The 14,946-nt window shown below is 40.3% G+C and overlaps 2 protein-coding genes across 13 annotated transcripts in view; one reads left to right on the forward strand and one right to left on the reverse strand.

Moving 5' to 3' along the window:
- The first annotated feature begins 1,535 nt into the window (after nucleotides 1–1,535).
- Nucleotides 1,536–10,521, forward strand: LOC104016491 (thiamine transporter 2). Of its 3 annotated transcripts, none has more exons than XM_087739571.1 (7): nucleotides 1,536–1,788; nucleotides 2,306–2,476; nucleotides 3,030–3,186; nucleotides 5,166–5,982; nucleotides 8,195–8,387; nucleotides 8,925–9,066; nucleotides 9,847–10,521. In XM_087739571.1, exons 3-7 carry the CDS (start codon nucleotides 3,037–3,039, stop codon nucleotides 9,967–9,969), a joined length of 1,425 nt encoding a protein of 474 aa, XP_087595697.1. In that variant the 5' UTR covers nucleotides 1,536–1,788; nucleotides 2,306–2,476; nucleotides 3,030–3,036; the 3' UTR covers nucleotides 9,970–10,521. The 3 variants fall into 3 exon arrangements, with proteins under 3 accessions (XP_087595697.1, XP_087595700.1, XP_087595699.1); XM_087739574.1 differs by having other exon boundaries at nucleotides 9,881–10,521; XM_087739573.1 differs by lacking the exon at nucleotides 2,306–2,476.
- A 3,518-nt stretch (nucleotides 10,522–14,039) lies between these two features.
- Nucleotides 14,040–14,946, reverse strand: part of AGFG1 (ArfGAP with FG repeats 1) — a 37,844-nt gene continuing 36,937 nt past the window's right edge. For all 10 annotated transcript variants that reach the window (XM_087739487.1, XM_087739484.1, XM_087739478.1 and 7 more), the window contains one exon: nucleotides 14,040–14,773. In XM_087739487.1, the coding sequence (XP_087595613.1) occupies nucleotides 14,714–14,773 (60 nt within the window). In that variant the 3' untranslated portion in view covers nucleotides 14,040–14,713. The remainder of the gene's footprint in view (nucleotides 14,774–14,946) is intronic.

Below are 14,946 nucleotides of genomic sequence, written 5' to 3' on the forward strand. Positions count from 1 at the left end.
AACCAAACAAAAAAACCAACATAATCTATTCCTCAAATTTCCGAAAGAAAGATTCTGAGGTTGGGAGTTGGGGGGAGCATTTGGGGAAGGGGAGGAATAGGGAAGGAAGAGGGCAGCTCTTAGGAGCGTTAGGAAGGACATGACACATTGGAGGTGGAAACAACAGCAAGGGAAAGGTAAGGCCTTACGTTACCCTGGGTTTTCAGCTGCAAATTGGTATTAACCCAGCAATCAGTTAGAGATTTCATCCAAAACAGTAAGATGCACACATCTACCTGTGTGTTCATCTACATACGCACACACTCTTTGGAGAGGAGATAGTTGAGGCTTAGCAGGTTACGAGCAAGGCTGGAACCACAGGCTCTCTAGTTCTGCAGGAAAAGGAAACAGAACAAATCCATTTCTTGCAGCTTTTAGTATTAAGTGCTTATCTTTCTCCCAGCATGCTAAAGGATTCCACATAAATATGAAAATCCAGAGCTGAGCACATTGCTCCCTGTAGCTACAACCCCCTCTAAATACAACACTAACTACCTTTGAAACATTAGTGGTTTTGGGCACAAGTCTTTCATGAAGGTACAGTGCAGCAAGCTGATAAGGCCAGTTCTGGCCAACAAAGCAGCAAACAAATTGTATCTTTGTATTCAAAGCAAGCAGGTATTAAACCAAGCACTGCATGGGTTACCAGAGAAATGCTAGTCAGCAGCCACCTTTCAGCAGGCCAGCAGACCTACCCAGCAGCACCTTCCCCACGGTCCTTTTCCTTTCTCAGAAACCATTAGTAAAGAAAGAGAATGAAACACAGAGGCAGAGGCAAGCCTGGCTTCTCTGAACACTTGCCTGCCTGGTTGCACTACACACTAGAAGCGGTGCAAGAAGTTTCCATACCTGTGGAAAAAGACCAGGCTCTGTCCAGCTGACAGAGCTGCTCTGGGTAGCACGCGGGGCCCCTCCTGCCAGGGCCACAGCGTTTGCTCCCAGTGTCAGCACGCATCCCCCTAACAGGCTTCAGGGACAACTCCCTCCTCTGATGAGCCCTGGAAGACATAGAGAGTCCAGTCTGAAAAAATCGGGTGAAGGAAAGCAAAGCAGCAGCATTTCTCTGAAGCAGTTCTGTTTTGATTTTTTAGCTTAGAAGCTAGATTGAGAAACTTCTTACCTTCTTGTCTGTTTGCCCTTAAGTGACAGATTGGTTCTTATATAGAAGTAATTCCTGGCCAACTAGTAGTACATGGTATTCGATGTCCTACCTCCCTGCACCCCCAGCAAAGCCGGGACAGTCAGCCGAGACCCCGTGAGCCCAGAGGCCGCTGCGCTGTGTGCAGGGGAGGGTCAGTGGCAGCCCAGACTGTAAAATGGGTGCTGTGTCTCAGCCATGAATCAGAGACCAGAGCTTTTAAAGGTATTTATTAACACAAAAATGCGATGAAGTAATTGCTTTCTTGCCACATCAGTTTTGATTAATCATTAGCTACTGCGAGTCTTAAAGCTTTACCTGAAAATTAGAACTCAGTTTGCTTACAAAACCTGTGAAGGAGAAAGCTTCCCTTGCAATCTTCATGGACAAATTCTGCAAGCAAGAAGATTTGTGATGAATTATTATTATTTCAATTCTCTTAACATTTTATCAAGTTCAGAAAGAACTTTTAGGAAACAGAAAGACATAGAAATTTCTTACTGCCTCCAATCCTAAAGGGTGGTTTCTGACTTCTACAAGACAGAAAATCATCCTAGGAGGAAACTGCACATGAATCCACAGCAAATGCTCCACAGCCACAGCTTTGACAGGTAATTTATTACCTTCGGAGTTATTTGGAAGTGTGCCGGCCACTGACTTGCTCAGTGCATTTGGAAGGGATGCAAGATTTATGCTGATGTCATTGATCAGTCCAGGGTTTAATATATTTCTGTTTTTAAAAGATAACAGATATCAAAGGATTTTAAAGCAGATATAAAGGATTAAGGATAATACAGGCTATTTTTTATATATAGATACAATGATTTGTAAGAGTAAGATGATAGTCAGAGGCAATCATTTGAAATCAAGTTTTAAGGTTAGGGTTGGTTTTTGTAACCTTCCTCTGAGGTCATAGAAATACTACCTTAATAACATACTATTTGTGCTAAATTTTAATAAATATAATTTCACAGTGCAAGTAGAAGCACTTTTGATAAATTGCCTGCTATAAAATGGAATTCAACAATTTAAAAGAAATAGCTTGTAACAGCTTGATTAAACATTAGTCAGTGCTTTGCTTTCATTCTTTTATGGTTTCAGAACATTCTTGTTTCACTTGTTTTCCAGGAACAGCAGAATTGACTTTCTAAAGCAAAACAAGGAAAATAAGCTTTAAAACCCCAAATCTCTCTAGACTTCGTTTTGCTGCCAGCTACACTGAAGAAACAAGTCCCATTCTTTTCCTTTTGATCACTTTCAAAAGTGAAGTCAAGATTCCTCTTTTCTAAGTCTGAGCAGGTACCATGAGCAGAGAGTTTCTGCATCTTTATTTACCCACTCAAATGACTGGAGTGCAAGAAATATGATGAGTATTAAAGTATTTTGAAGAAACCGAGCTCACAATGGCTGGTGGCTTTTATTGTCTACAAGAAGGCTTGCACTTTTATTGTTCCAATTGGCTCTCAGGCTGCAAGTCAACAGCAAAAAGCCTCCGTAAGCATGCTGAGAATGAGCTTTAATCTCACAGATTGCCCACTCATTTATTCGGCAGTGAGACTGTAATGGAACTTTATTCTTCCACTACAATAATGCATCCAATCAATTCTAAGTATGTCATTAAGAACAACCTTTGACAGATGATACAGAGACTGGAGTTTACCACCACCAATGCACCATGATCTAAGTTGTTCATTTACAAGCAGCATCTGTGATCGCTGGCAGGTTTAGTGAAAGAAACATCAGCTGAAGTAGGGTTAGTTAAAAAGTAAACTTACAAATGAATTTTTACCAGCTGTTAAGAGCATCTTTATAAATTCCTTGTGTGCTCATTTCTTCACTACCTTTTTTTTAGGTAGACTATGGATTGCTGGAAGGGAGCGGTAGGCCGCAGCTGGATTTATCCCACGCTGATCATCTGTGCGAATGGATTTTTCTCTGCAATGAGGCCGTCAGAATCTTTTCTCACTCCTTATCTAACCGGACCAGACAAAAACCTAACGATTGAAGAAGTATGTAACTATTCTCTTAAGTAATAATTAGAATGCTTAAATCATTGAGTCTTACAGCAATAACTGAAGGGGAGATGAAGAGTTCAATAATAGAGGTATATTTTATCTAGAGACTCATATTTAAGATGCTTCTGGAAGAGTAAGGACTCACCTCTTTTGCAGAAGGTCAAAACTTTGAAGTCCCTACATTCTTAGGACTCTGAAACCACTTTAGTCGTTGTTTAAGAAATGGGTACTTTCAGCAAAATCAAGTTAGCTCGTTCCTCTCCTCACCTAGAACCCCAGAGGGGAAGCAACACTAAGATTTATTTATATTTATTGTGGAATTGATTACACTGACAGTGATGTAGTGATTGCAAATCGTAAGAAAACCAAGCAGACTTCCCCTTAAGAGCTGTTAGATTATTACCTACATTACAAGGTTGTTTTATGCATTCATTGCCCTCTGGAGGTCAGATTCACATACAAAACCAATATTTTTTTTGACAAAAGCATGCACTGCAAGTTTCCTTGCTCTGCTCTTCTGTTCAGCACTGGCTGCTTCAGGAATACACTTCCCAACAAAAGGGGACATAGTTAACAAGTGGCTGACTCATGGAGCTAATGGTGTAATTAGAAAACAGAGGCTTGGTACACCCACATACAGCTAATACAAAGAACAGTCATTCCTGATGTGCAGTAGCAACCCTTAAGGCAGAATCTGCTAGCATAGTCTGAATCCAAGGTTTCTTCCAAAAAAAGGTATTCACGGTTTGGGCTGTTGGGGGCTCCCCCCCTGCCTTTTTTTAAAAAAACCACAAAGGGAAATCTTCTCTCTTACATGAAATACACAAAAAGAATGATAGAATGCCTTAATTCTGATTTCAACAAGAATCCTTAACTCAAAAATAAGTGTAGTACAGATACTGGCTCTTTCAGCCAAATTCACCTCTGGTGAGCTAATTCCGTAAGTTTCGGTCAAACACTTAAAAATTCTAATTAAAGTTCAGAGAAACAAAAGTCACCCAGAAAAGTATAGTGAACCTGCTGCTCACCATGCAACTCACTCCAGTACCAGTTCAGAAGAAAAAAGATAACCAGCTACTATTGTTCCCCCAGCATTTGAAACAATTCCTTTCTAGTCTAATTGCTTAAGCAGAGAACAGATCATGAATGGATACCCTAGCAGATCCAGCAGTTACTGGATAAGACCTCCCCAAAGCAGGCAACTTGCACATCACGAAGTGAACTTTGTCTGTGACGGTATCTAAAAGAAGGGGATACCCCTGCTGCAGCTGTAGTCAAGCACTGAGCTTCAGTGGTGACAGTAAACAGCACCTTCCAACCTGAATGCAGATCAGTTTTAGAAAAAGAGAAAGAATTTCTTTTCACAGCATCTATGCATTGAAGGCCAACTGAAACTTACTGAAATACTGTTCCATCAAAGACTTGCTTACTTCTTACACATTGATTTTGAAGAAAACATAGAAGGTGAAGATAGCATAGTAACAGCTACACACTCACTATATGCAGTTCCAGTTCCCCCATCATAAGAAGCATATGCATTTTTTTCTAATTCTAACAAAGGAAACAGGTGACCAAAGGTACACAATGACTCATGCAGAAGTTAAAACTAAATAGGCATTCATTTTCAGCTACTGTGGAGAACAGAATTTGACGCTAGACAGGCTTTGACACAAATGGTTATAACCACTTTGAACAGCTGCACATCAAAATCTGCCTTATTCATAGGCCTTTACTAGAATTATTTTTTAAGCCAATCTACCTGTTTAAGTAGAGGAGCCTAGTATCACTATCTGTGCCTCTTAAGGAGTGCACGTACAGTTTTGTAATTTAAGACAGTTTAAGTCTGCACAATTCACGCAACTCAATGTTTCCTGTCACCACAACTATGTTCCTTCAATATCATTGTCCAACCATTAAAACCAACATTTCAAATGTATTTAAAAAAAAATATTTCCTGTTTTATTCCCTTCTAGGTTACCAACCAGATTTTCCCGGTTTGGACATACTCCTACCTTGCACTCCTTTTCCCAGTCTTCCTGATTACAGACTACCTACGCTACAAGCCCGTCCTCCTCCTCCAGGGCATCAGCTTCATCATCACGTGGCTCTTGCTCCTCTTTGCACACGGAGTGGTGGCCATGCAGGTGGTGGAATTCTTCTACGGGATGGTGACAGCCACCGAGGTCGCCTACTACGCCTACATCTACAGCGTCGTCAGCACCGATCACTATCAGCGAGTGACGAGCTATTGCAGAAGTATCACTCTTGTTGCAGCCACCCTTGCCGCTGTGCTGGGACAGCTGCTGGTTTCCTTAGCAGATGTATCCTACTTTCACCTCAATGCCATTACTTTGGCTTCCGTGTCCCTGGCATTCGTGTGTTCGTTTTTCCTCCCGATGCCTCAAAAGAGTATGTTCTTCCACAGGAAGGATGTCTCAGAAACTCTCCCAGGACCAGATAAAGCTGTGGCTACAGGCGACTCCGACAGGCCATCGAGCGGCCAAGAGGACAAGGGCTCTGTGTCTGCTGACAGGGGACCAACACCTGAGCAGCAGGCTGATAATGCCAAGCCCCAGAATCATGTGCTCAGAGTGCTGGTGCAGCTGAGCAAGGACCTGAGGGACTGCTACAGCTCTAGGAAACTTCTCTACTGGTCCCTGTGGTGGGCTCTGGCTACAGCAGGCTTTAACCAGGTTCTGAATTATATCCAAGTGCTGTGGGACTTCAGAGCCCCCTCTCACAGCTCTGCAGTGTACAATGGAGCTGTTGAAGCAATAGCAACTTTTTTAGGTAAGTAAAAGCTCATTAGCAACTACTTCTAACCCATCCTGTGCTGATGGCATTCTTCAGCCACGTCTTTGGTGCCTTTCTGGTTTTTTCCAAGGTCAACAGCAACAGCCTCCAACATATAACACCCCCAAAATAGCGTGCAAAGCATGTTTTTACTGTACAACTTTGAGTGTGGTCTTCAAAAATAATCTTAAAAAAATATATAGATATAAGGTTTTCCTTCATAGGGGAGCCTCATTCCAGCAAAGCGTTTGAAGTTCACAGCTCTGTTTAGACCATGTTTTAACCCCAAGTAAGCAGTTAAAAAACCCTGTGCAATGACAGCTTGCCTGTTCCTCCCTCAAATACACCTTAAGCTAGGTGGTTTAAAAATTTAAAAGCAGCATATTAACAGATACACTGCTCTAGACGGTCTGTTTAGACAGTGGATTAAAGATAATTTCAGGATGAGTGCTCCTGAACAAATACTCTGTGACTGCATCTGTATCCTGATCCATGAGTTTGCCTCTGGATGTGACACACAAGGCAAGGCTGAGAGCACTGTAATTGCTCAACCTTGAGAAAACAAAGGCTCTTATTAGAGTGCATAAATACTTGAAGGGGAGGAGTAAAGAGGACAGAGCCAGACTCTTCCCAGTGGTGCCCAGTGACAGGACAAGAGGCAACGGGCACAAATTTAAACAAAGGTCCACTTAAACATACAAGAACATCTTTATTGTAAGGGTGATTTAACACTGGAACAGGTTGGCCAGTGGTGTGGACTCTCCATTCCTGGAGATGTTCAAAACCTGGACACCAGCCTGAGCAGCTTGCTCTAGTTGACCCTGCTTTTAGCAGGGCTAGGCGATCTCCATAGGTCTTCCACCCTCAGCCATTCTGATTCTCGTTACAGTTACTTGGTCCATCCAAATGACATTCCTCTTTGGCCACAGAACAGAAGGCATATGGGTAAAGTGCAACTTCTTCATTTAAATAGCTGTGCGGTACCAATGGAGCCTCATTTTTAAGCTCACATTTACACAGCTATGTCTCCTCCTTTCTACCAGGAGCTTTATCTCACCTTTCTACTGTGAACTCCCAATTTACTCTTCCCCCTGCAACAAGCATGAAACTGCATTTTAGCGAAGCTACCCCAAAACTTCTCAGACTACCGGTTTGAGCAGTATGCCCAAGGGTTTTCTTGCTTTTACACCCTCTGGCACTTCATACTATTTCAGAGGACAGAAAGCACTCACAGTACGAGGAACCTCTGGTTAGAGCAGTGGTGGACCAAAGGAGTAGGCCTTCTATGGCTTTTTGAATTCTGATGAAGAGCACATACAACCAGCAAATGAAGTTCAATTTTGCACTAGTGTGCTAGCCTGCCTGAAAACACCTGAGCAACTGGTACTCTCTGGACTCTGATAACTCACTCTATAACCTGCCTGGACCAGACTTCTCTTCATATTTGAGCTACTAACCTCAGCATATTGTGTGTCAAAGAGCTTTCGTAAAGGAGCCTCTGTGCTAAAGGAGCATTAAAAAAAACCCATAGCTGGATAACCTTCTTACAGCAGTAGACAGTATTTCTCCAGGATTGAGATGAGGAGAAAAGTAAACCTCATCATTATTGCAGAAATAAGAAAAAAAAAAAAAAAAGAGGTGCACTGGAGTATGTTATACCATATTACGCTCAAGTAAGGGCTTTTACTATATGTGATGGTCAATAAGGCATTGACAAATGCAGTTCATAAGATTTTTCACCAGAAACTGAAAAAGATGCTTTTATAAAAAAAAAACAAACCAAACAGAAGCATGAAGGAGCACAACAGATTTTTCATTTCATAAAAGATCTTTATGTGAAGGAATTAAACTCCATTATGCATATTTTGACAGAAAATGCTTGGTGGAATTGTTCTTCGCTTTGCTCACAGTCGTCAAAAAACAGAGTAACAACAATAGACTGTACGCTGCTGCCTCCGGCCTTAGGCACGAGGCGCTTTCTAAGAGTACTTCAGTCTGTAAAGGCTCTGTAAGCAAGGGAAAAAAAAACCCAAACAAACAGAAGACTCCCACACCACTAACAGAAAACATTAGCCACACTATTTTCAAAGCCCATTGTGGCTGTAACAGTCTCAAGAGCTCCTGGCATGATCCATTTACACAGTTATGCAATGGCTCTAGAAGAATGATAATGTTTCAGAGTTTTAAATTATTACTTTTAAATTTTTAGGTTCGGCAACATCCATGGCAGTTGGATATGTCAAAGTAAACTGGGATCTTTCTGGAGAACTGGCTTTGGGAATTTTCTCTGCAATGGATGCTGGTTCTCTGTTTCTCATGCGCTTTACTGACAACATCTGGGCATGTTATGCTGGTTACCTTGTGTTTAAAGCATGCTATATGCTCCTTATAACAATAGCAACGTAAGTATAATACACAACTGTTGTAATTAAATTGATTTAAATCAGTAAGTGTCACATTTTTAAAATCATCAAAATTTTACTGAAAGTTTCCTTAGAAATAAGATTTTTAAATAGGTCATGATAGCGGCACATATTATTTCTAGCTTATATAATAAAAATACACTTAAAATTATATGACCTAACCATTACAATTGGCTACTCCAAGTCAGAAACTACCTTATTCTGCATTTAGCTGTTCAATGATCTGTGTACAAGTATTCTTCAAATGATCAAATGAACATACACAGGTCTTTATTTAGCAGAAATAACCACTCAAATAAGTAAAAGATAAGTAGGACACACAGAAGTGCCAAAGCCAGAAAAAGAAGGTATTTCTGCCAAAATGAAGCTGTTAAGGCTTCATAACCAATATTGAAGAGGCTTTATCCTGTGAAGGATCCACTGTGCACATTAAATTGTTCCCAAACTTCCTCCCATAAGTAAATTGCAAGCATCCATGTTCTCCATAGTTTAGTTAACCTGTACATTCATTTTCAGGTTTCAGATTGCCGTCAATCTCAGCATGGAACGTTATGCTTTGATGTTTGGCTTCAACAATTTTGTTGCACTGGTGATTCAGACAATTTTAACTGTGGTTGTAGTAGATTCAAAAGGTCTGGGACTGGATATCAGCACCCAGGTAAGCTACGTTACTCACACTGCTCTCAGTTCCCCTACTCTTCTCCAAAAGTGTCCTACTCCAAGATTAGCCTTTGGGAAGACATTAGGTAACGGGCGAACTTAGGACAGTTACTCACTTGAAAAACAGGTTGAACTGGCAGTAGCTACTACAATCTACTTGTTCTCTAGTCCTGCGTTTCTGCAATAATTTTAAGAATATTTTCATAGAACAGAAGGGAAAGACCACCACCTATTAGTCATGTGGGTTTGTTCTTTTTTATTTAAAGGCTTACTATTCACGAGTTTGTTGTCAAAATACCCTAAACAGAAGCAGGAAGCAAGCTGAAAGGCCATCTACGGGTCTATTACTAGGGTAACACTAAGTTAGAGTTTTATTGGATGCATCTTTAAGTTACTGTAATTCTGAAAATTAACTAATCTCACAATTCCCCATTAAATTTCTAGATTTAAACTTACATACTGAATGAGGTCCAAATCTCTAGCTTTCATCTATTCAGAGAAGAGCCAGAAAGCGCAGGGCAGCTGTCCTCCTCCCTTACTGAGGTGGGGAAATGAAGCACATAACGCAGTATTCTCTCCCCCTTTTACAACCACAGACTTCCTACAGTATGAAGTCAAGCAGCCAGACTTCTTGAATCCTTTCAAGATGGGATCATTTTGGGGCATGGGTGACAGGGAAGGGAAGGCGGCAGTGGAGGGACACCCCTTAAGTTATTACCTAACAGCAAAAGCAGTTTTTGACTCTCCTTCCTCCTTCTTCCCCATCTCCATTTCCCAGTTTCTCATTTATGGCAGCTACTTTGCATTCACAGCCGGAATTTTCCTGATCAGAAGCATATACACCATTATCTCCATCAAATGCAGAAATACCAGCGCGGCTGGTGAAAGCATTGATCAGTAACAAAGGAGACAAGGAATGGCTGGCAAGCAACAGTGCAGAAGGCTGCACCATCTGAACAATGAATTAGGAGAAATAATGCTCAATGAAGCAAGACTGGTCAATGGTGAAACAGGGTGTTTATAAGCCTACAGCATAAAGAGCTCAATAAGCACACCAAGCAAGTGCATACACATACCTGAACCTTACAACAGAAGAACTTCTAGAACACAACCTTCGAACTTTCACTTCTACTGAGTATTTCAATTAAAGGCAATCTAGTCATAGGCATAAGACTTTCAAACATTCCTAGGTGTGCTGGTTTTGGCTGGGATAGAGCTAATTTTCTTCATAGTAGCTAGCATGGGGCTATGTTTTGGATTTGTGCTGGAAACAGTGTTAATAATAGAGGGATGTTTTCACTATTGCTGAGCAGGGCTTACACCGAGTCAAGGCCTTTCCTGCCTCTCACCCCACCCTGCCAGCGAGGAGGCTGGGGGTGCACAAGAAGCTGGGAGGGGACACAGCTGGGACAGCTGACCCCAACTGACCAAAGGGCTGTTCCTTACGACGTCATGCTCAGCATGTAAAGCTGGGGGAAGGGGGGGGGGGGGGGGGGACGACGGGACACGACATTCGGAATGATGGCATTTGTCTTCCCAAGTAACCGTTGCATGTGATGGAGCCCTGCTTCCCTGGAGGTGGCTGAACACCTGCCTGCCGATGGGAAGCAGTGAATGAACTCCCTGTTTTGCTTTGCTTGTGTGTGCACGGCTTTTGCTTTACCCATTAAACTGTCTTTATCTCAACCCATGAGTTTTCTCACTTTTACTCTTCCGATTCTCTCCCCCATCCCACCAGGGAGAGTGGGCGAGCGGCTGTGTGGGGCTTAGTTGCTGGCTGGGGTTAAACCAGGACACTAGGGAATCTAAAAAAGCAGTTGCCCCACAGCAGGAAAATGATCTGTTGGAAAGCTTGCCACCGAAACCTTTTGAAAACTTAAAGACCTTTTCAACTGGAGGTTGTGACATGCATTTTTAAAGCAAGTTAACAAAATAGCAATAAACGATTTTTTTCCAAAAGACACTACTTCTGTATGTTCAAAGGTGGATTACTACAATGCTACATAGCACAGCAATACTGCTGCTTTAGTTTACAAGCGGCCAAATGCAGTTATTTCAGATTCCACGCAGACAATGCGCTCCTCAGAAATCTGAAGTTACAGGACTGTAAGGAAAACATGTCATTATATACAGATAAACTGCTACTGATGCAGCAGCAGCTTTACTGCGACTTTGTTGAAGATGTATGAATACAACACACTAACTTCCCCTTTGACTGTCTGTCTTGATAAGCAAATGCATTAATTATGTCTGACAACTGCCATGACCCCCACACACTTATCTTTGGAAGCAAAAAACCTCCTAAACTAACTTCTTATTTTTAAGCCATGGGGAGACACTTCAATTTCTATACAAGGCAGTCTTACTTAAATAACACCACTTAAAGTTTAGATATTTAAAGTTTATATATAACTAAAACTGATTAGGGAATGTTCTTTCAACTGTGTTCAATAATGTCCACCTTGGAGTCAACTATATCAGACAGCAGCAAATTCCCTTGTGTTCCTTTACCACAACTTACAGATTTGCCAATAGTCAGAAGTAATATTTCCCCCAATTCAGCTCACAAGAAAGTAAAAATCATCAATTCCTTTAAAAACATACTTTTAAAAGCTGCATGAGCTTGCCTTTATGTCTCAATACATTTTCCCTTCAAGAGAGCAGAATACTTGCATCACACTTATAGTTCTCTTTCAGGAATTCCAACTAAATTTGGTCTTTTTCTAATTAATCTCTTGCCTCAGCATTTGTTTGAACACCATGCTTGGGAGTTTGTAGCCATTAAACAACTTTGAACTGCAGAAACTGGGCATCGCATCTGCCTCGTAGAACTCAGGATGTACCTCCTACAGCATCTTCTTACACACGTTAAGAGCTGACATATTAGGAATAAGAGTATTAATCTAGAACGTCTCCAAATTAATTTCTGTATAAGAGGGCTAAAGTTATCAAGTGAAGTGCTTTAGTGCTAAAGCAGAAGGGGATACTGGAAGGCTAGTGGAAGTTAGCTTTTTGGGAACTGTGCTAGTTGCATGAGCAATTGCGTGAACAACTGTAGAGGTTTCTAAGACAAAGCATTTAATTATGGGTGAAGAATTCATTTTGTAAATATAGCTAATTTAAAAATCTAATCAACAAAACAGCTACGGTGCAAGTTTCTGCTCAATATAAAAGGAGACCCAATACAAGATCTTCAGCCACTTGTCTGGAGTTTGACAAACTTAAAATTAGTGAACATACACTAAACAGATGTGGTTGCGTAGAGTAGAAGTTGCCAACTTTTTATCCGCATTCAAGCTAGTTATGAAAAATAAGATATTCCACTATTTTTGCAGCATAATTTAGAACTACATGCCTTGCATACTGAAATTCATTTAAGTATGCAAGGCATGTATCTCTTAGAAGTAATCAGCTTCATTTGGACCAGAACAATTTCAATAGATGCTGATCTCATTAGCCCTTGCCCACAGCTTAATTTACATTTATTTAGGTGAAGGGAGCACAGGATTGTTCTTCCACAAGGCTGTTCCTCTTCTCATTGAGGAGACGTTTGGTTGATTTGGTCCAGTTCCCTGCAATAAGCATATTTAAGCATTCCACGAATCCTTCCGAACCCTTGCAGTTCCCCACTCTCTACTGCATTTAGGTGTTACTATCCCAAAACAGGTATGGTCAACAACTACACCTATTTATACTATGCTAAAACAACTGGTGAGAGCAAGGGCATCACTAACATCCTGGAAACCCTCAATTGCTGGGGATTTGTTTAGTGAATTCCCCAGAGAATTTTGGGAATTAAACCATACAGCATACTTTAGCCAGCACTTCTCATAGGGAAAAGACAGACTTCAAGTCTGTTTTAACTTCAAATGTGCCAACAGGACAAAACCAGACAGTTAAGCGAAAAATTCTACTATAAGCAGCTTGTTGTACAGGCTGCCTATCCCCTGCTTTGGGATCTCCAAAGCTTCAAAAAAAGGTAAGATACAGAACTTACTACCACCCCACAGACAGGCAAAAGAAGTCAAAAGCACTGGCATAAGAGTGTTTTCACAAGCAGCGGTCAAGTCTTTCAGCTCCCCTAGAAATAAGCAGATCTAACATACAGGCAATCAATTACAACTGAAGTGTCTTACCTTCAAGAATTTTCGCATTTGTCTCAAATGGGCTTGTACGTCCTTTTCTCAAAAATCACCTGACATAATCTGATCCTGTTATATCTTGAAAGCTGTTAAGAATTTTATTTTCCAGCAGGTCAAACTTTTTTTTTAAGCTTGCAGTTTATGTATTCATGATATATTTACATTATTTGGTTAGTTCCAGTATTGAACTTAAGCAAAGTTATGTCTGTATTTAAAACACCATCACCAACTACTTTGATGAAGAGTTATATTTTTCTCGAACCTTCTTACTATTACAGACTAGACAAGCCAGAGTTCCCCCCCCAAATTGCATTCTAGTATGAGAGGAAACATTCCCGTAAATAAAAAAATAATTGATGAATTTAATATTTCAGAGAAGGTCTTACTAATATATATCAATTTTTAATAAAAACAGTGCTATTACATCTGTGGTACCTTGGCCTGCTGTTACACATACTGTTCTGATCACAACTAAGTCTTGTTCAAAGACTGCCATCAGCTACCCATAATTACATGTCTTTTGCAGCTAACCATTTCTTGAGTAACTACACTCCTCAGTGCTTCCAGTGTCCTTCATTACACACCTATTCTGTCAAAATAATCTAAGTTCACTTAACATTTTCCTGTTCAATAGGTCACTTCACTTGAGCTAGAAGAGCAAGCTTAATCACAAGGACACAAAGAAACATATCCAAGTGAGGCATGCAAAAATTTTAAGCTTAACTCACCTTTAAGCACATTGCTTTTGATAACTCATCTGTGTATGAGACTCACAATATGTACATTTTAACCCAATAAAATGTTACTGCACAGAAATAATGCTACACAATTGGTTTTTCTAATATTTATTTTTTTCACCTGCAAACTGTAGCAAAACATGATCAGCTTTATTATGCAGACAGGTATCCCTCTAACATTAGAGATTTAGGCATGTATAAATAGAAGAGCTCTTAGGAAAGGAAAACATTTTGAGAAATGAACAAACCTTCAATTTAACTTCATGACTTCCAATACCAATGGTTAAAATGATGTAGCTCATTCATTCCAAGAGATACAACAGCACCTTAAAGTGGCTGATCTATTTCCCAGTAACATTTTTCACATAACGATGTGTTAAAGTTACAAATACTGATATGCACAAATAGCTATTTTCTAAGAAAAATATGTACAGTACTGCAGCATAATGAATGTGGTATCTGCAATAACTTATTAGCCAATTTTAATATACATGATACCGCTACTTTTTACCTGCCAGTTCACAGGTTCAATGATGTTACCACAGCCCTCTGTTTTGCACGTTATTACCTGGTGGGGTGGTTGATTTTCTTGGGTTTTGTGTATTTTTTATTTTTTTAAAGGTACACAATGCAGGCTTTTATTTTTACTTCTTAAAGACTTCTTTTGTGTTTAAAGCTAATATCAGTGAAACAAGACAACAGTGCAAGAGGCGCAGAGATGTTATGTGACCACATAAGAGTTCTTTTGGGTAAAGTGTCTATAAGGCTATAAGAAAGGATTGGTTGATGAGCTTCCTGTTGGAAATTGTCCTGTTGGTGCACCAGCCTGAGGGAAAATGAAAGAAGACAAATATTTAATTTTTTTTTTCATATTGTAAATCATAAATGCAGAATATATAAAAAAGAAAATAACTTATTAGGAAGTATTTCTGGTTTATGTTGCAGTCTTTTTTTTTGGTGGTTCTCTGAAATTACACTACTGTAAGACCATGGTGTACA

This window comes from Nipponia nippon, unplaced genomic scaffold, assembly GCF_047370975.1.
Source record: "Nipponia nippon isolate SJK-2023a ecotype South Korea unplaced genomic scaffold, ASM4737097v1 scaffold_7, whole genome shotgun sequence".
Classification (NCBI taxonomy): Eukaryota; Metazoa; Chordata; class Aves; order Pelecaniformes; family Threskiornithidae; genus Nipponia; species Nipponia nippon.